This window comes from Phytophthora ramorum (genome assembly GCF_020800215.1).
Source record: "Phytophthora ramorum isolate Pr-102 chromosome Unknown Phyram_PR-102_s0016, whole genome shotgun sequence".
Classification (NCBI taxonomy): domain Eukaryota; phylum Oomycota; class Peronosporomycetes; order Peronosporales; family Peronosporaceae; genus Phytophthora; species Phytophthora ramorum.
The window spans coordinates 1191799-1210214 of NW_027150662.1; the positions used below are offsets into that span (position 1 = coordinate 1191799).

The 18416-nt window shown below is 55.6% G+C and overlaps 7 protein-coding genes across 7 annotated transcripts; 3 read left to right on the top strand and 4 right to left on the bottom strand.

Annotated features, from left to right (window-relative positions):
• Positions 1-8: 8 nt before the first annotated feature.
• On the top strand, positions 9-4076 carry KRP23_13066 (Cytidine deaminase; the record flags this gene model as incomplete). The annotated part of the gene is made up of 1 exon (XM_067883732.1): positions 9-4076. The coding sequence occupies one exon, from the start codon at positions 9-11 to the stop codon at positions 4074-4076; it is 4068 nt and encodes a 1355-aa protein (XP_067739150.1).
• A 126-nt stretch (positions 4077-4202) lies between these two features.
• KRP23_13067 (DNA-directed RNA polymerases I, II, and III subunit RPABC1) lies at positions 4203-4919 on the bottom strand (the record flags this gene model as incomplete). The annotated part of the gene is made up of 2 exons (XM_067883733.1): positions 4203-4691; positions 4788-4919. The coding sequence occupies 2 exons, from the start codon at positions 4917-4919 to the stop codon at positions 4203-4205; spliced, it is 621 nt and encodes a 206-aa protein (XP_067739151.1).
• A 155-nt stretch (positions 4920-5074) lies between these two features.
• KRP23_13068 (tRNA(Ile)-lysidine synthase) lies at positions 5075-7099 on the bottom strand (the record flags this gene model as incomplete). The annotated part of the gene is made up of 1 exon (XM_067883734.1): positions 5075-7099. One exon carries the CDS (start codon positions 7097-7099, stop codon positions 5075-5077), a length of 2025 nt encoding a protein of 674 aa, XP_067739152.1.
• Positions 7100-7248: 149 nt separating this feature from the next.
• KRP23_13069 (Peroxisomal acyl-coenzyme A oxidase 1) lies at positions 7249-9228 on the bottom strand (the record flags this gene model as incomplete). The annotated part of the gene is made up of 2 exons (XM_067883735.1): positions 7249-7826; positions 8790-9228. 2 exons carry the CDS (start codon positions 9226-9228, stop codon positions 7249-7251), a joined length of 1017 nt encoding a protein of 338 aa, XP_067739153.1.
• A 774-nt stretch (positions 9229-10002) lies between these two features.
• KRP23_13070 (Protein UXT) lies at positions 10003-10557 on the top strand (the record flags this gene model as incomplete). Its single annotated transcript, XM_067883736.1, has 2 exons — positions 10003-10346; positions 10464-10557. 2 exons carry the CDS (start codon positions 10003-10005, stop codon positions 10555-10557), a joined length of 438 nt encoding a protein of 145 aa, XP_067739154.1.
• Positions 10558-11576: 1019 nt separating this feature from the next.
• On the top strand, positions 11577-14037 carry KRP23_13071 (uncharacterized protein; the record flags this gene model as incomplete). The annotated part of the gene is made up of 3 exons (XM_067883737.1): positions 11577-13277; positions 13354-13439; positions 13518-14037. The coding sequence occupies 3 exons, from the start codon at positions 11577-11579 to the stop codon at positions 14035-14037; spliced, it is 2307 nt and encodes a 768-aa protein (XP_067739155.1).
• A 167-nt stretch (positions 14038-14204) lies between these two features.
• On the bottom strand, positions 14205-18272 carry KRP23_13072 (Cold shock domain-containing protein E1; the record flags this gene model as incomplete). Its single annotated transcript, XM_067883738.1, has 1 exon — positions 14205-18272. One exon carries the CDS (start codon positions 18270-18272, stop codon positions 14205-14207), a length of 4068 nt encoding a protein of 1355 aa, XP_067739156.1.
• Between the last annotated feature and the right edge of the window lie 144 nt (positions 18273-18416).

Sequence of the window (18416 nt, forward strand, 5' to 3'; positions counted from 1 at the left end):
GTATTGCCATGTCTAACCAGCTCGAAGAGGATCTGCGTCGTGTGCTGCGCCTAGCACGAGCAGAAGCAAAAGCCAACAAGCTCAAAGGCAGCGGCAAAGGCAGCAATATTAGCAAGGTTCACCAACCAGAACATCGACACCGGCATGACCAATACCTTACCGGCTCAAAAGGGGAACGGCCTACACTGCTCACCGCCCAGTTGCATGGGCTGTCGGCAATTTACGGGCTCGACGCCAGCTCGCGACACCTTGGAAAATGCGGCAGCAAGTCAGTGCTGTATCGCCAACACAAGGATGGCCCAGAAGAGGACGATGAAGCTCTGCAGCAGCGCTTGGATACTCGTCGGACGCTGTACAAACGCCACTTCGCCGGTGCTCTGGCTGATTCCAGCGGACGAAAGCGCGAGATGGAGCACGTATTGGAAGCGGCTGCCCGAGAAGCACGCTCTTCTCGTGTCCTTGGAGTGGGCATCGGTGCCGCAATTCTCACCGACTCTCAATCCATTTACGCTGCTGGTGCAGTCGAGAACGGGGCAATGGCGCTTTGTGCTGAGCGTGCAGCTGTAGTGAAGATGCTCACGGCAGGAACTACAGCTAACCCAGTCGTAGTAGCCATGGCGATCTGTAGTGAGCAGCATGACATGCTTCCGTTCCCTTGCGGCGCTTGTCGTGAGCTCCTAGCCGACTGTGGGGACTTTCCAGTATACCTCGTGAACGCACTTGGTGAGACTGAAGAGACTAGAAGCTCCGCCCTGTTTCCACGAGCTCGGCATTCGGAGCTGACACAGATATTAGCCCAGCCTTCACAACGTGAACGTACACCAGCTAGGACAAAGACTGCAGCTCCATGCGCAGACCGAACGCCTCTGGAGGTGAAAGATTGGACAGCGGAACACGTTGTACGGTGGCTGGAACGAGACGTCGAACTCCCACAGTATCGCGACGTTTTCGAGCGCAACGCTGTTGACGGCTGCACCTTGGTGTTGCTTGAGGCAAGTGATCTGCAGTTGTTGCTAGGGATCACGCACCCGCTGCACCGCTCGAAGCTTCTTACGTACGTGGATCGACTGCGAGATCGGGAGCTTCTTGCTCGCGGTCTGGACTACACCCAGCTCGAAGATTACTTGGCTGTACTTGACATCGACCGTGTGAGCGCAGTGGCACAGCTCAAAACTACGTTTGACCGTCTCGACGCTGACCACGATGGGTTTCTGGACTTCAGCCAGGTGAAGCAAGCGCTTTCACGTCTTCGATGCACAATCCCGTCAGTTGCCGACCCCGACTCCAATGCGGTGGAAGCTTCAGCGCAGGCAATAGAGCGCTTACTGCACAGCGAAGGTCTGTTTGGTAAAGAGGCTGCTACCTCGGGAAAAGTGTCTTTCCCGGCATTTGCTCGAGCCTTCTCGACATTGGCCACGCAGCCTGCAGACACGCCAACAGCGACCCAAGGAGCGTTTGCCGTGCACGCCTTCGGTCCTAGACTTCCTGTACTGGGTTTGAGTAATCTGCGCAAGTGTTTTGAGCAGCAGACTGACCAAGGCACCTCTCTTGAGGAACCTGGACTGGTTCGGCTGCTGAAAGAGCTTGGACAGAGCGAAGCACGAAGCACAGAACTTGCTTGTCGATGGCTGGACGCACAGGACGAAGTCGACGAGGCTAGCGACGCCATAAGCTTTGCGCAATTCATCGCAAGATATGCCCAGCTCATAGACACCAATGCTGCTGCAGAGGGAGCGGAGGCCTCCGGTGTAGCGAGGCTACATCAGCTTTTCACGTCGTATGAGCCAGTGCATTCCACACGACGGAAACCTCGGACTGTGGTGCAACGTGCACTTTCAACGCTGTTCCCGACAGTCCCAGGCGATGAGGTGAGCGTTTGGTGTGCAAGCTTCTGGCCTCCCAAGTTGCCAAAACCGAGCGAAAATGGCAACAACAGCGGATCGAAGAAGCAAGTGACCACGACGTTAAGCTTTCCAGAGTTCGCGTTGGCTTGCTTGGAGTTTGCAGCAGAGGCTTACGCACGTGAACAGGAGGCAGCCACCATTAAGCGTTCTCTGCGTAACGATGCACTGGTTCATCGTAGTCGCGTGGTGCACCTGCACAACTCCGGTCACGTGCGCATGTGTCCACAAATTCCAAGTGACACGACCGAACCAGGTACCAAGCAAGACCCATCGAAGACGCGCCAAATTAGCCGTGACAGTGACGAAGAGGATGGAAAGCGCGCAGATAGAGAGGGCAAAGCCCAAGACAGCGGTGACGAGGGGCGAAACCAGCAATATCGAAGGCGAGGACGACGTGAGCAGCAGGTGGACGAGGCGTTCGACCGCTTTGCTAGGAGACACGGCGCCCAAACTCTTAGCACCAAAGACGACGACGCAAAGCAAAACAGCGACGATGACGAGGAAGATGCCGGTTCCATGCTAAACGCAGTCGAAGCAGCCCAAGCGGCTTTGGAGCTTGGTGCGGCTCTGTCACGGGAACAAGTACTTCGCTTTCTTGAGCGCGAAGGCCTGGGCAGGATACGTCGACGAGACGTTTCTCGCTCGGCGTTCCATCGGCTAATGAAGCGCCTTGATGCCAACCAGTGTTACCCTCGAGACCTTCTCCTTGATATCGACAACAGGCCTGGACTGCGTCAACAACGAGAAGCTTCTGCGTCTCCACGTAAACAGCGTTCGCTTAGCAAGAGTCCTCGACATCGAGCATACAAGAGCCGGCCAGACTACGACGAGTTCTTGAGACAAAAGCTTGATCGTTCTAACGGAACTCAGTGGGAAAGGGAAGTTGATGCACTGCGATGCAAGAAGCAGCGGAGAGAACAGCGCCGTACGAAGCAGGACAGCAAAAAGCATCATCGGAGCTCTCGCCACGGTGCTCGAACGAACGACAGCGACGACGAAGGCAAGCATGACAGTGACGACGAAGGCAAGCATGACAGTGACGACGATGGCAAGCATGACAGCGACAGCACTGGCAGCACGACATCAGAGAGCAGCAGCAGATCGGGAGCACGCTGTCACCGCAGAACAACTCGGGTCTCACGTAGTCGGAGCCGTTCGAGACATGCGCACAGACCAAACAGATATCATCACTTGAGCTCATCCGAAGCCTCCACAGAGACAGAAACGTCTTCCACTGAGAGTGCTCAGTCATCCACACATCGCCGAGGTCGACGCAGAGGCTTTGAACCAGGAGCTCGGGTGGCAAGCATGATCCATGGGCGTGGCACAGTTGAACGCGTGTACCGAGACTATTTCGTAGTTGACGTGCACTTTGACAGCGGCCGTCACTTGCGCAACGTCGAGTTCAGTGGCTTACGTGTGCTCAATCCCGAAGACGAGCTGCTCAGCGGGGCTCCAAAGGCCGGTTTCAACGTGGGTTCTCGTGTCAGCGTGGCTCACAAAGGCACCAAGACCCGGCGACAGGGTAAAATCGTCTTGTGCCGTACCGAAGGAACTTTCGACGTCTTGGTAAACGAGTTCGGCGCACCCCAAACGCTGAAGCGGATCGCGCGTACTGCATTAGCCCTCATCAACGTTCAGCCCACCGTCTATCGCGTAGGAGCTCGGGTCATGGTCAGGCAGCGCACCGAGTACTTGCGAGGGAAAGTCTGCGCGTGTCGAACTGACGGTTCGTTCGACGTCAAGCTCGCCCGCTCTCCCCAGAAAATCATCCAGCGTCTTGCACCTGAGCTCCTAACACTCGACGATGGAGAAGATGGAGACAGTGACGACGATATCGACGAAACCGAGAAAGACCCTCCGGCGAAGTCAAAGCCGACGCCTCCATCCAAGAAAGTTGATTCCGACGACGACTTCGAGCCGGAATTTGCTCGAGGGGACCGCGTCGAGGCCCGATTCGGCGGGCAGGCCGCTTACTACCCTGGTACCATCGAGCGCGTGCACCCCAACGGCTCGTGCGATATCTCGTACGACGACGGCGACGAGGAAGAACGCGTCGCTCCTCGCCTTATCCGCTTACCTTCCAACCCCACAGCTCGAAAGCCGACACCTTCCAAGAAGAAACCGTCCTCCGACAACGGGTACGACTCGGATCTCTTCGACAGCGACTAAACAACAACAAAAACAATAATAAAAACACACAACTCACCCTCTAGAGCTCAGGAAAAAAAAACATATCTATTGAACCTGCATCACCAACAAGTCGCAACCCCTTGAAAAAGAGAGAAAACAGTCAGCTCAGATCACCGCGCGGTACGTCACGTAGCGGCCAGCCGTCTCGGACGGGCGGATGATCTTGACCACCTGGCCGCGGTTCATGCCGTAGTAGCGGGCGATGGGGTCCGTCACCTGCATGCGGGGCAGCTGCGAGTCGCGGATACGGTACCGCTTGAGCAACGCCGCCTTCTCGTCGCGGCCGAGCACGCGGTGCACGGGCACGAGTGTGTGCTCCGTGATGTCCACGAGCAGCTCCGTCTCCTTGAAGTGCTCGATCTTGTAGCGGGGCGCCATCTCGTTGAGCGCCTGGCGGGCGAAGGGCGTGATGCCTTCCTGCACCACGAGGATGGCCTTGGTCACGTTCTCGTCCTTCATGCGGTTGCAGTAGTTGCGGATGGGCTTGACGCCCACCTTGGTGTCCTCCGGGAAAAACACGAATAAATTATCGCTCGGGTCGTCGATCTTCTCCACCAAAATCGTCATCATCTCGCGGGTCGGGTTCTCGCCAAACTGTATCGTGTCCAGAACAAAGAGTCAACACTAATGTTTGCAAGGGTGTCGAATATGAATGCTTCATAGTGTCGAAAATGGCAATAATTGACTGACCTGCGCCTGGAACGCCTCGGGCGTCATGACCAGCTCGTTCTCGCTCACGATGTAGCCGCGGTTGTGCAGCATCTTGACGGTGGTCTTGCGCACGCGGTAGAGTCGAGAGGCCTCGGGGGTCAGCTCTGACATGGCTATCGAGAGATGGAGGAAGAGGACGAAGGTGACGGCGCTTTAGGGCCCTCGGCTGTGAATTATGGACTGCTGGAGGTTTGGTACCAGTCAAGTAGAGTTGACGATTTCATTGGCTGAAAGTAGGCATACCTTCGTTTTAGTGACACAAGCTTCTATTGGGTGTTGTTGTAGCGCATAGTGACATGTACCCATTTGGAGGTGACGTCTCCAGCACTGACGTCGTCGAAGGCGCCGCAAGAAGAGACAATGGGCATGGCGTCCGTGATGACTTTTTCGATAGCGCGCAGCACGTGGAAGCGAGAGTCGCAGTCGATCACCAATTGAGGAGCATTTGGAAACACGTACGACAGTCCGTTGGCGTGCACGAGGTCCCACACGGTCAGCGGCTTGCAGTCGCGCAGCTCTTGGACAGTGGCGTGGGTCCCGTCCAGCAGCTCCGTGTGCACCGTCCAAGGTCCGAATTCGTAGGATTCGCCTGCTGTAATGGGGTGCTGTGCAGCGACGTACACTTTGCGAGGGAAGAACCGGTCGCGGAAGATGACGAGCTTCTTGTCCTTGGTCAGGAACGACCGGTTGCCCTTCTTGAGCGTGACCCACGAGCCCACCTCGGCGTCCTTGTTCTTGTGCTTGGCCTTGCCTATGGGACCGTTTTCGAGACGCTCCAACTTCTGAATGAGCTCGTGCAAAGGCTTCTCGCGCACCATGCTGTTGCCCATGATGGAGTGGCATACCTGGCGGAACACCTCCTTCCACACGAAGAAGGGCTGGTCTGAGAGCAGTCCACAGTCCACCCACACGGCCACTTCGCTTTGGCCGACGGACTCCATGATAGGAGCCAGCACTTGGGAATCGACGAGCTCAGCGCACTGCGTAGACTCAGCACCGAGTGCTGATAAGTTGTTGAGGAATCCGTCGCCGTACATGTCCCTGAGCAGCGGCACGAGGTGGTTGCGCAGCTTGCCGCGTGTGCTCCAATTCGGCGTCGTGTCCTTGAAGTACGGCACGCCGTATCGGTGCGCAAACTCGAAGATGGCGTCCTTGTCAAAGTCCAGTAGCGGGCGCCAGATACGGACACCGTTCACGATACTACTGGCCGCCATGCCGTTTAGGTTGAGCAGACTCAGCCCCTTCATCATATTCGAGATGACGTTCTCCTGCACATCGCCCCGGTGGTGACCGAAACACATACCCGGAGCGTTATACTTCTCCAAAACGTCCGCATACGTCGAGTATCGGATCTCACGCGAGATACGTTCATAGTCATCGCGTTTTGTAGTCGCTCGCTTCACCTCATCAATCCTCCGCACATGAAAAACAATTCCAAACCGTTCACACCAGCGGTGAACGTAGTCGCACTCCGCTGTACTCTCGGCGCGGTTTCCATAGTCCAGATGCACAGCCACAGTCGTAAACCCTCCATGCTTTTCGCTCAATTTATGCAGTAAGTACGCCACCACCATCGAGTCCACTCCTCCCGACAGCGAAACAGCCAAGTGCGAGTGTTCACGCGCCTTCATCTGTGTCAAATACTCATCCATGGCTCGATACAGTCGATTCCTGGCCATGTCACGCTCGTCCGTCTCCATGAACTCTCTTTCCAGAATGTCATCGTCCGAGATCCTTGTAGTCGTCTCCTTCTCGGGACCTCCTCGGAGATGCTGCAGTCTACCGGTGGTCGTGCGTCGGAATTTCTCCAACAACTCTCCATGTTGCCCCTGCAATCGGCGACGAGCTTCAATAGCCGCCAGCACATCGTGGAGTCGCTCAGGCGTCGGCGAGTGACGCAGCGGCATCAATGCAAACACGAAGCGAGGCACAGGCAGCGTCTCGTGCCAGCGGTTCGGCAGCAAGTCCTGCTCAACAATGGCCAGCACGTGCGCGTCATTGCGCTTCAGTTGCTCCAAGTTTGTCGCATCATTGCGGTCTCGATACACATGGCGGGAGAACTGGTCTAGCACCAGGATGAGCGCCACACAGGCGTCAACCGAGTCGTGGCGCCAATTTTCGAGCTCTCCGGCCTCGGCGCGCGTCAGTAAATCGCCGAATTGTTGCGCAACTTGAGCGTCCGTTAGCTGCTGCCTCTCGGAACCGTCGGCGGGGAACCACTTGGCGCGGTGCGTCTCGTGCTGGTCGCCGTCGAACCAGAAACGCAGCACTTGCCGCACCTCGCTTGTCATTTTTGCTCGAAGGAGAATATTGACCAGTGCTTCGACAGCGTATCTTTTAGAGAATTTGATTAGCTGAAAATGGGAGAAAATAGAATATTGGCGAATGGGAGATGACTGGTACAAGCTGTTGAAGTAGTGTACCACTTGCAATTGTGCGTCTACAGCCCCGACTGGATGAGCGGCTTCAAGTACTCCTCGTAGCCTTCAGCGACGTCCGTTTGGTTCAGCGGCTCGTCGCCTACGCGTTTCACAATTGCTCGATAGATGTCGCCGTTGTAGTCGCCGATGGTCGAATTCAGCTCAAAGTTGGTGAAGTCCCATGCGTCCGTGAGCAGTATGCAGCTCTTGCGGACAATCGGCAGGAGACGAACGATCTGCTCGTGGACAAGCGACACCTGGTTCGAGGAGAGGTAGTCGTGTTGGCGGAAATCTCCGAGCGACTTGTTAATGAGCCACGCGCCGAAGAGCGAGCACAGGTTGGCGAGCGCTGTCTTCTCGTTGCCCACAGGGAGGTTCTCGATCCCCCGCATGAAACTTTCCAGCAACATCAGCTCCGTGTGGGCAACGGATGTGTGGGTCATCAGAAGCATACAGGCATTGCTGTCGTTCGTGGTCGCTTGCATCGATTCTGCGAGTGACCGAAGAGCGCGGGTGGCACGAACACGGAACGCCTCGAGCAGCACTTGAAAGTCTCCAAGCTTTTCGGGAATGTGAGCTTTGCATCGTAGCCTGACGTCTGCGTACGTCTTTGCATCGTTCAGGAATTGAGTCGACTCCGACTTTGAAGGCAGCGAGCTCAATACCTTCAGTAAATACCGGGCGTGCTGCTGGACCAGCACGTCCGAAGTCCCCTCAAAGGTATTTGCTCCTGCAATTTCAGCAAATATGTGGCCGAGGTTGCTGGACTGAGAGAAGCCGTGGCCACCGCAGAGTCGACGGCAGATCTCGACGCCTTCTGCAGCTTTGGCAGCGACCCAGGCTTTGAGTCCAGACGACACAGCGTGGAGTTCCGCCAGCTTGGGCCCGAATCCTGCATCTCCACTCTTGATGCTCTCGAGCGCCGCGTCATGCATATTCACGACGGTAGAGCCCGCAAAGTGCGAAGCGTAGGCGATCGCAATCAATGGGAACAGAGCGTGCTGCTGGTTCTGGTAGTCGAGTACCTGGGACTCGCCCTTTTGGCCCGGCTTGCGGCCTTGGATACGAGCAGCACTGAAGCGTGCGGTGATTGTCGACGCTGCAGCGAGGCGCTCGCCAAGCAACTTGATCATATTTGCGCGCACTTGCACCATCGTGAGGTACACGAGTTTGTCGCTCTTTGGCTTGACGAAGGTGCCATCGGGCAGCACCTCAGCGTACCGCATCATCATGTTCTCACGAGGGATGCGAACCTTGTCGAAAGAACAGTCACCATTATCGATGGCGTTGAAGCCCATCTTCGGCCCGATATCGCGCACTTCCACGCCAGGCAGCGGTTTGTGGTCCTCAAGTGAGCGAACTTGCACGATGAAGGACTGCACGCCGACATCCTTGCCATCCAGCAGCAACCGAGCGATCACAATGGCGTGGGTGGCCGTCTTGCCCAGTCCTCCCGGCCACCACTTGCGACTCGTCAACGTCGGCGAGTGGATGACGAACTCCTGGGTGAACTTGTCGTACGTAGCAATAGTCTCAATGCCCTGCACGTTAGACCCATGACCCAACTCTGTCTGGGCGTAGGCCCCGATGATCTTGTAGTTCTTGGCAAGAGGCAGCCACTTGGCTCGTTGATTGTCTGTTCCTTGGCTCTCGATCGTCGGGATGAACATTCCTCGGTGCAAATCGAAGGGCACTTGCTCCCCCAAAGCACCCAGCAGAATGGCTTGCTCCTCGTCGGTGTAGTTGGCGTTCTGCAGTAGTTCGACGTAGTGGAACGCCTTCTTGAGTCCGACGTTGTAGCGCTCCGAGTGGTTGCGGTACATCATGTCGCGGTCCGACAGCACCGGATGCTGCTCAATCACCTTAATAAGTTGCTTGCGTCGGTCGTTGGCAGCCTCCCCACCTCTCAGCAAGTTGGTGAGCACTGCTGGGTCGATGTCGCCATTGACACGCTCCTTCTTGAGCAGCAAAGGCGCCAGGTCTTTGAGCTCCACGAGCATCTTGGAAGTTCTGGATGAAGACTTGAGCGCGATGAAGGAAATTGGAGAATGAAAATATTGGACGTTCACGAAGACAACAACGAGAACCGCTCGGTCAGGGCCGCCGATTTCGCCAACAATCGCCCGTCTGCTACCTACCTCGGTACCACGCATTGATGATGCCAATCAGATCGGCATCTCTACACTACAACAGCCATGACCGCTCGCTTGCAACTTCTTCACTGCTCTTGACCTCGCCGGCATGAGCGTTGCAGGCAAACGCAGCGAGGTACGTGGCTAATCCTGGCAGAGAAGATCCAAGACTGGGGCCAAGTCGAGAAGCAATCGCCTTGATCAGCTGAAGTTCATACATGTGCCACGTAGGATACGAGATTGCCACTTCGTCCGCAAGGCCTCCTTGCACATTGATTTCCTGATCAGATGACTCTTAGTCGGTAAGTTAGGGTCAGCAACACTGCAGTGCCCATCCCAAGCTCAAACTCGATGGCGCTCATTGAGATGTATTGGTGTTGCTTGAAAGCGATGTCAACGCCGAGCATTCCAGTCAATCGTATTTTCAAGAATCGTACCACTTCCAAGGCAAAAGGCGTTCGCTCATTCGATTTACTTGCTGGTTTGCTCAGTCTTGGAAATGCCGAGCTGCAGACGACATGTTACAGCAACTGTCTTCGCAACTCAACGCACTTCAACCTCCATTATGTTGCTCCACGTCATAAGTCGCTGATGAGCACCGCAACCCCAGTCCATACTCAGCGCCAGTCAATTATCAGCAAAATGACCGAGTCTCCAGCCGCGGCGCTGCAGCGCTACAGCACCTTCGTGGAGGAGGTTCTGCGTCCGCAACTCAAGGAGACGCTCGCACACCGCGACGCGCTGGCGCAGGAGGTTCTCGAGTACTCGGAGCTGCGCGAGCTGTTGCAGGAGCTGGCGATCAGTGCGCAAAAGCCGGAAAAGCCGCGTCTGCACACGCTTCTGGACGTCGGCGAGCGCTTCCACGTGCGCGCAAAAGTACCAGACACGTCGCTCATCACAGTGGATATCGGCCTCAACTTTCACGTCGAAATGACGGTGCCAGAAGCCCAAGAATTCGTGCAGAAGCACCTGATCCACTTGACACAGTACGAAACCTTGAAAATAGTTGGAAAAGCACCAATTTACTTAGTTTTTAGGTTGCCAAAGGGAGACTCTGACAGGTGCAATGCTGTCGCGGTGTGGTGTTTTGTTGTGGACTGTAGGAAGAGGAACAAGTGGCAGGAGAAGGCTCGAGAGGTGGCGGAGCACGTGAACCTCGTCATCGCCTCCATTCAGCAGCTCGCGGCTTTGCAGTGACCGACCAGAGAAAACAATCCAAGGTCCAACTAGAGCTGAAGGAGACAATAAATGAAGCTTGGGGCGTGGCTGGGGACCAATGTGGACGTGTATTAGCTGATCGACATGTGTCTTAACGGCAGGAAGGGACCCCCGTGCTGATGGTAAACTGGTTGTTAATGTGTCAAGTCGTAGCATGCGACCAAGTCAGGTAAGCTGATAAATAAAGCGCATGGTTCGACTGGTGGCGTGTGCTCACTATTTGAGGTGCCGGCTGGACGGACACCATGAACCGCTCGGTCTCTGGAGCTTCGCCTTCCTCTTTGACCCAGTCTACGTCGCGGTCAGCTTTGCTGCCTGTTAGTATCAGAAAGCCGACTCAGACAAGACCAGCGCCGCTGCTTTCGTCGGCTTCACCGAGTAACCAGCAGAGTCACAAGCGCCCGCTGAAGCTGAGCTCACCGGATGCAGGTTCAAGCGTTAGGCGATCGCTTCTATCGGGAGATGCCACAAGTCCAACGGCAATTGGTGACAATGGCCGCCGCAAGACGAGGCCGAACACGGCAGTCATTCTCTCATCCACCGAGACTCTTAACGCGATGATCGGCTTGCCTGACCGTAGTGCACCGCAGCAGAGTCGACCCGAAAGCGCGCAGCCATTAGCAGGAAGGCGATCCTATTCGACAACGTTCATTACGCCGCTTGAGTCTACACCATCGACTGCGAACCTGTCTACTCTCGCAGATGGCCATCGCAGCAGTGCTTGGTCAACAGCACCTTCGTCCCCAGTGGTAGTCTCATCGACTCGTTGCGCTGGGTGTGGAGGCTTTGCAGAAATGTGTTTATCGTGCTTCACGCAGTTCAAGCAGCAAGATGGCGCGCGGTACAAAACTCAGTTGGTGCAGGCAGTCGATTCACTGTTTGAAAAGGCGACGACGCGCGCATTTAGGCGTATGGCAGCCGTGGTGCTGCAGTGGGTGTTTCAATCGTGGAGAGCTGCCGCAAGGCGATCAAAACGGAAAAGCCAAATCGCAGTACGCATGCTGGAAAAGCAGCGCATGCGTCGCCTCTGGAAGACGTGGCAGGTTTTTCTCTACGAGCGACGAATTGTTGGTGCTATGCTTTATGCAGAGGTCCAACAGCGCGAAACAAAAGAGAAAGCGCGAGAAGTAGCGAAACTACACGGAGACGGCTTCGAGCGTGAATCTGCTGCTCGTGTGCATGAAGCGCTGCAACAAGAAACCGTGAAGCAACTTGAAGCACAACTTGCAGCTTTAAAAGCCTCTTCACAGGCCAAAGATCGGGAGCTGCTCGAGTTGCGAAAGGAACGCCGTGAGATGCACGCACTAGTCGACGTGCTGCAAACACAAGTTCTCGACCCACACGAACTGGAGAGAATGCGTGTTGAAAGTTCCGAGTACAAGAAGGCCAGCTTTCAACTTGTGGGGGCATTGACACATGCGATGGAGGCGCAAGTGGAAGCTCTGAGTACAAGCGACGGCCGACAGAACCTCAGCGAAGTATTCTCACGAGAATTATTGCAGTCCATTGACAAGCCGGAGAATGCTGCGTTTTACAACCCGCTCGTAGACATGGAATCAGCGGCTTCTGCCACGACGGCCAGTACTGAAAATGCTAGCAACAATTTTATGCTGGCTTACGAGGCACCAGTAGATCGCGCCGATGCGATTCTGACGCAATGGGTGAACTCTCTTGTTGCACGACAGCCCCAAGACTGGCTAGCAGTGCCGCAAATGCAGAATTTTCATTCCAGTTTGAACGATGGCAAGGTGTACGCGGTGGTGACTAAGCTGCTGCATGCGGCCATGTGTCGAACCCGACTCAAACGGCCTTCTGGTGCTACAGTGTCGCGACTTGAAGCCACGTCCGTGTTGCGTGAGAATGGCGAGGATCTGACTGAAATCGCAATGGAGCGGTACTTGGACCATGTGCGTCGCGAGGCCAGTGTGGAAAAGCGCCTTGAACTGATGATCAATACGTTGGGTCAAGCCATGTGGTTACCGCTTGGGCTGCTGAACGCCAAAGACATCCGTGCAGGCCACGCTGAGTTCAATTTTGCAGCGCTCACCTATCTCTTCGTCACCTTTTCGCCATGCCTAGCACCGGACTACTACTCGTTGTGCGCTGAACTGACACAGCAGCTAGAAGCGGTCAAGTTCAAATGGCGCGAGTTGCAAGGTGATGGCATGATATCTTCGACCACAGCAGATCCGACAACTGGAGAAGAGATCTCAATGAGCATGCGTGTGAAGCTGGCACTATCCCAAACGCTAGAATTAAAGAGACGCATTGATGCAGAGGACGTCAAGTCTCGTGAAGGTCATGCAGTATGGTGCAAGGCTGAGCGCATCGTCATGCGTAAGTGCTTCCTGTCGTATGCTCGGCTAGCACGTGGTAAGGTCGGCGTTCTATCCAAGTTGGATTCGTCGCTAGGCGATGAAAACGAGGCGTTTGCTAAAATCCCCATACACAAGCTACAGGACTTGGCGCTGCCGTACGAGGACTTTGCATGGGAGGCAAAGCTGCTGCAGAGTTATCTCGTGACTATCCACTGCGATCTTGCACGTATTTACCGCGGCTACGCTACTCGCTCCGGTGTCATCAACGAAACGATCAATGTTGGTGAATTCACTGAGCTGTTGACGGAGTGCCACGTGCTAGAAGGAAACGTGACCCATGGTGACTTGCAAAGCGTTATTCGCGCATTGGACCCCAAAAGTGTACGTCCATTGCGCGCGATCTATGCTTTCGTTGCTCGCATCTCACAAGTCACGCTGTTCTTGCACTGTCAATCAGAAAACGGTAAGTTCGCATCGAGTTTTACCACCTATCGAGTTCCTGGAAGCATTGGTCCGAGTCGGACGCAAGAAATACCCTGTCGAGTATGCACATTTTTACCTAGCATGACCCTGTCAACATCCTAGCTCACACGTATCTGCGTCGTGTACTTCTCTCACCAGGACGAACCGCGTGACGATATCCGAGGCGTTCTGCTTGTTCGTAGACAACTTCATCCTGCCGTTCGCCTTCCGGTCCGATGCCGACTTGTTCCGAAATCAACTCGAGGACGCATCGATCCGCCGACTGCTTATCAAGTACACTGATGACCTAAAAAAACTGTACGAGAAATACGCCGTCGAAGATCCGAAGTACAAGAACAAGGCTGATCGCGTCACCGCCTTCACCTTCAGTCAGTGCCTGCTGGATCGAGGTGTTCTCGACATGACTCTCACGTCGGACAAAGTTTTGGGGATCCTCAGCAAGGTTTTGCGCACTGCGAAGGCGTCAGCACCATCGTCTGAAGCCTTTTCATTGTCCAAAGGTGGTCGGCGTGCTGGTGAAGACGACGACGTCATGTATCCCGAGTTCGAGGAGGCTCTCATCGCTGTGGCTTGCCACAAATTCCCAGACCCTTACACTTCGCTTGAAAGTCGAGTAGAGAAGTTCCTCTCAGTCTACATCCGAGAGCGGAGAGGCTGATCCGACCACATAGACCTCATCTTGAAGCATCTATTCATCTCGTTACGTTTGGCTTGCTGGAGATAGGGATGCAAACAGGCCTATCAGACAGCTTTCCTTACATGCCTAGGACCTACAGATACATAACACGGGGCAGAGCACGACGGCGAAGCTGGCATTTTCTCCACCTACGCCTCGCTTTGCTCCGTGCTAGTCGTCGTCGTCGTCGTGACGGTGGTGGTTGACGTCTCCGTCTTCTCCGACGTCACTTCCGTTGTTATCTCCGTGGCATCATCCTTTGAGTCGGAACTCCAGCCGTCGGTGAAACCACGCGTTCCATCCGGACCCTTCGCCATGCGAGACGCCACCATGGCGTTAGCGCCAACCTGGCGCATAGCCTTCTTCAGAGTGGAGTTCACCGATCGGGACCGTGACGCAGCCTCAGGGCTTGACGACGACGAGAGCCGCAGGACACTAGTGGCCAGACCGAGAGCAGAGTCAGCGCCATCTTCGCTCTCGTCCTTGGTCGATTCTTCAGTCTTTTCCTCGTCAGCCTCCTCCTCCTTCTTCGAAGCTTTCTCATCCGACTTGGTCTTCTTAGATGCTTGTTTGGCAGACGGCGGTCTATACGCAAATTCTACGCGATCGCCCTCGCTCAGGACATCACCGCGCAGCACACTCCGAGCGGTGAAACGGGCCTCGATCGCAGGTTCCTCGCCATCGAGGCGTATGACACCACCAAGGTCTTCTGTGATGCGTGTTACAACACCTTGCTTCGCATGTGACACAAGGAGACGGATCTGGGCCGCACGAGGGTTCTTCGCAGTGATCTGAGAAATAAACTCTACCTCGTCTCCCTCACGTAGCACCACAGTGGGGTCGACGATGTCACGGATGTTGTACATGTACGATTGCTTGTTCGTCTTCTGCGGTGCTGTCTTCTTGTCTGCCTTTTTCGATTCGTCAGACTCAGTCACATCCTTCGACTCCGAGTCTGCACCAGCGATTTCAGCAGCAGTTTCTTGTGCTACTTCCTCGGTTTCCTCGGCTTCATCGTCACTTTCGCCGTCCACATCAGCATCACTGTCATCTGCATCATCATTTGCGAGGCGGATTCGCCCTAAAGTACTTGCTTTGGTAGCGGAGTTCTTCATGAAGCGGCCCTTGGCTCCGCCCTTCATACGGTGCAAGAAGCTCGCCTTTGTGACAACACCTTTAACGCTCTCCGGAAGCACTTTCTTGATCGTTCCCGCGGGCAACACAGCGATACCCGTAGCGCGGTTCTTTTTCTTCTTCTCGTCAACAAAAATCGTATACTGCACTTCAGTACCTTCCTTCAACTCCGCCAAGGTCTGGCCTGTTGTGATCTCCTTGATGTGGAAGAACAGATTCTCCTCCATTGACCCGGGCACGCTTAAAGCAGGCTGGATGAAGCCGAAGCCCTCCGACTTCACAGATACGATGAATCCCTCACCCTTAGGCCCCTCGCTCTTCGTATCGGCAGCCTTCGTTTTAGTGCTGGCAGCTTCCACGCAAGAAATCGCCTTGCACTGAAACTGTTTTGTCCGCTTCAGAATCGCAAGGTCGAACTTGACACGGTCGCCCACGTGAGGGTTGTACCTAACGTCATCCACGTCATCTTCCTTGAATTCCACAGTCAACTGTGGGGCCGACGCCGCAGCCTTCTCTTCTACCGTCTTGGTCGAAATCTTGCGCTCTCCGAAGAGCTCGAGTTGACGGTGGGAACCTTCGCCTCGGCTTTCGTGGGTCAAGCCCAGCCAATCACTATATTCGTGCAGCGCAGCACGCTCAAACTTGGACAAAGCACTCGAGAACGAAATGCGAATTTCCACCTTGCTCTTGTCCTCCTTGGACTGACCTTCCTCGCCCGATGCGGCGTCCTCAGCCACTTCTTTTTGCAGCTCCTCGGCAACATCCTCTGAAGTAAGGAATGCAGCATCAACCTTCTCCTTAAGCTCCGGGAGGAAGTCGATGAAGTGCTGCTTCTCCGGGGTAACAAAGCTAATCTTACCGTGCACAAATTTCGGCAATTGCTTCATCTTGTCTCCGCGACCACCTCGGGTTGAATTGTGTCCTCTCCGAGAGCTAGGCACAGAGACAATCTTACCCTCCAGGCCGTCAGCAACAACGTCTTCCCACTTGATAGTTCCGCGGGGCAAGATTTGCAAACGCGTTGCACGGATGTTGTCCGATTTGTTATCCGCAATCACGTCAAATGCCACCTCCGTGCCGTTCTTAAAGCTTCGGCTGTTGCCCATAACATCCGAAAAACGGAAGTACGCGTCACCAGAGCGCTCAGCGCATTTGATGAAACCAAAGTCTTCCTTCAAGGCGTTGATCGTACCAGTTTCGCGGTTTTTGGGGTTCAACTGGAACACACGGACCTTAACCGCCTTGTGTTTACCAGTGCGTTTGTCCAGCACCTCGTCAAATTTCACCTTGTCGTCGATGTGAGGAACGTAGCTCATGTCCTCCGTGTCACACAAACGGAACGACACCTTCGGCTTCTTGGACTTGCCATCCTTGTTCTTCTTTTTCTTCGACGGCTTCTCTTCGCTTCCAGCAGTAGCCTCAACAGCGGCATCCTTCGCCTCTCCAGTCTTCTCAGCAGCAATTGGCTCAAACGTAATTGCGCCAATGACTTCAGGGGCGTTTCGAGGCTCCTTCGGAAGCTTCGACACGAGGCCCTCAACATCAGCACGCACCAACTCTTCAAACGAAACGCTTCCAGAGGGAAGCTTCTGGACGCGAAGAGCAGTCAGACGCGAGCGAGGTCTCGCTGAGTCGTCCTCCTGGTCCTCGTAAACAAAGAAAGAAACCTCGTCACCTTCGCGGATGACGCTCTTTCCTTGCCGCCCACGACGCGGCTTGTCGCTGCCTTCCCCTTGCTCGTCGTCGTTCTTGTCGCTTTCTTCAGGCTCACGGATCTCATGAAAAGGGAAGTAGACGTCCATAGGACGATCGCAGCACTTAATAAACCCACCACCATTCTTCACGCGGTCCACTATGCCATTCTCGCGCGTCATCGTCGTCAGCTTGGCCTCGATCTCCTTCTCGAACTTCTCCCGGGCTGAAGTCGTAACCGTAATCTCCACCGCGCGCTTCGCTCCGGTCTTGCGGTGCTTCGCAATGCGGAAGTGGACCTCGTCGCCGAAGTGCGGGATCGCGCTCTTCTTCGGTCGACCGCTCTCCTGTTCGTCTCCCTCAGTCTTGGCGTCGCTAGCTACACTGTCACTGTTAAAGCGGACAAACTCGCGTTTGTTCCGCGTCTTCTTTGTAGCCTCATCCTCCCCTTCCTGTACCTGTTCTTCCTTCTCGTCCCCCTCCTGAGTCGTCGTAATCTCAATAAGTCCGTGTCCTTCCTCCCGCTGGTGGCGGTCGTCGTTAAAGAACCCGCGGCCGCCTCCGTGTCCACCGCGGGGCAGGCTTTTGGTCACGACGCCGTCGTGGAACTCGTCCGAGACGTCCTCCACCTGGATCGTCCCCTTGGGCAGCGCCACCAATTGACAGGCCATCTCCTTGTCCGACCGCTGGTTATACTTGACGCGGAACTCCACCTCGTCCTGCAGCTGCACGTCTACGGGCGCCTCCGAGATGTGGAAGAACAAATCTCCGTCCCGCTCCATGCAACTCACAAAGCCGAAGTTCTCCTTGATAGACACCACGAAACCCTGCGACGCGGGCAGCTCCCGCCCAGAGTCTCCACGGCGGTCCGCGTTGTGTCCCCATCGACCGGCATCAGCGCGTCCGCCTCCCTCCTGGCGTCCTCCAGCGTCGCGTTCAAAGCGCCCACCGCCGCGGTCTTCACGCTCAAATCGTCCTCCACTGCGGTCTTCACGCTCAAATCGTCCTCCACTGCGTTCGTCGCGATCGAAGCGTCCTCCGCTGCGTTCGTCGCGGTCGAAGCGTCCTCCACTGCGTTCGTCGCGGTCGAAGCGTCCACCTCCGCCTCCTCCGCGGTCGAAGCGTCCTCCTCCAGAAGCCCGCTCTCTCTCAAATCGTCCTCCATTGTCCCTGTCGAAGCGTCCTCCACTGTTGTTCCTGTCGAACCGTCCTCCTCCGCTGTTTCCTGTGGCGCGTGCGTCTTGGCGCGGCGCCCGCGTAGGGGCTGACGCTGGCGCTGGGGCTGCTGCGGGCGCGGCCTCTGGGGTCGGCGACGTGGGCGCGGGCGTCGGCAGCGGCGCCGTGTCCTCGTCTTCGGCGGCCCAGTCGCCAGGTTGCGGGGAGCGGAACATGCTGCTGCTTCCTGCTTTTTGGCTCGTGATGGGTGACGTGGGTGGAGGCGCCGTGGAAACTCCACGGTAGGATAAGGAATGCAAGATCTACAACGAGCTGAAACAGTAAATGTATAGCATCGCGACCTTGCACAGTGACTGCAA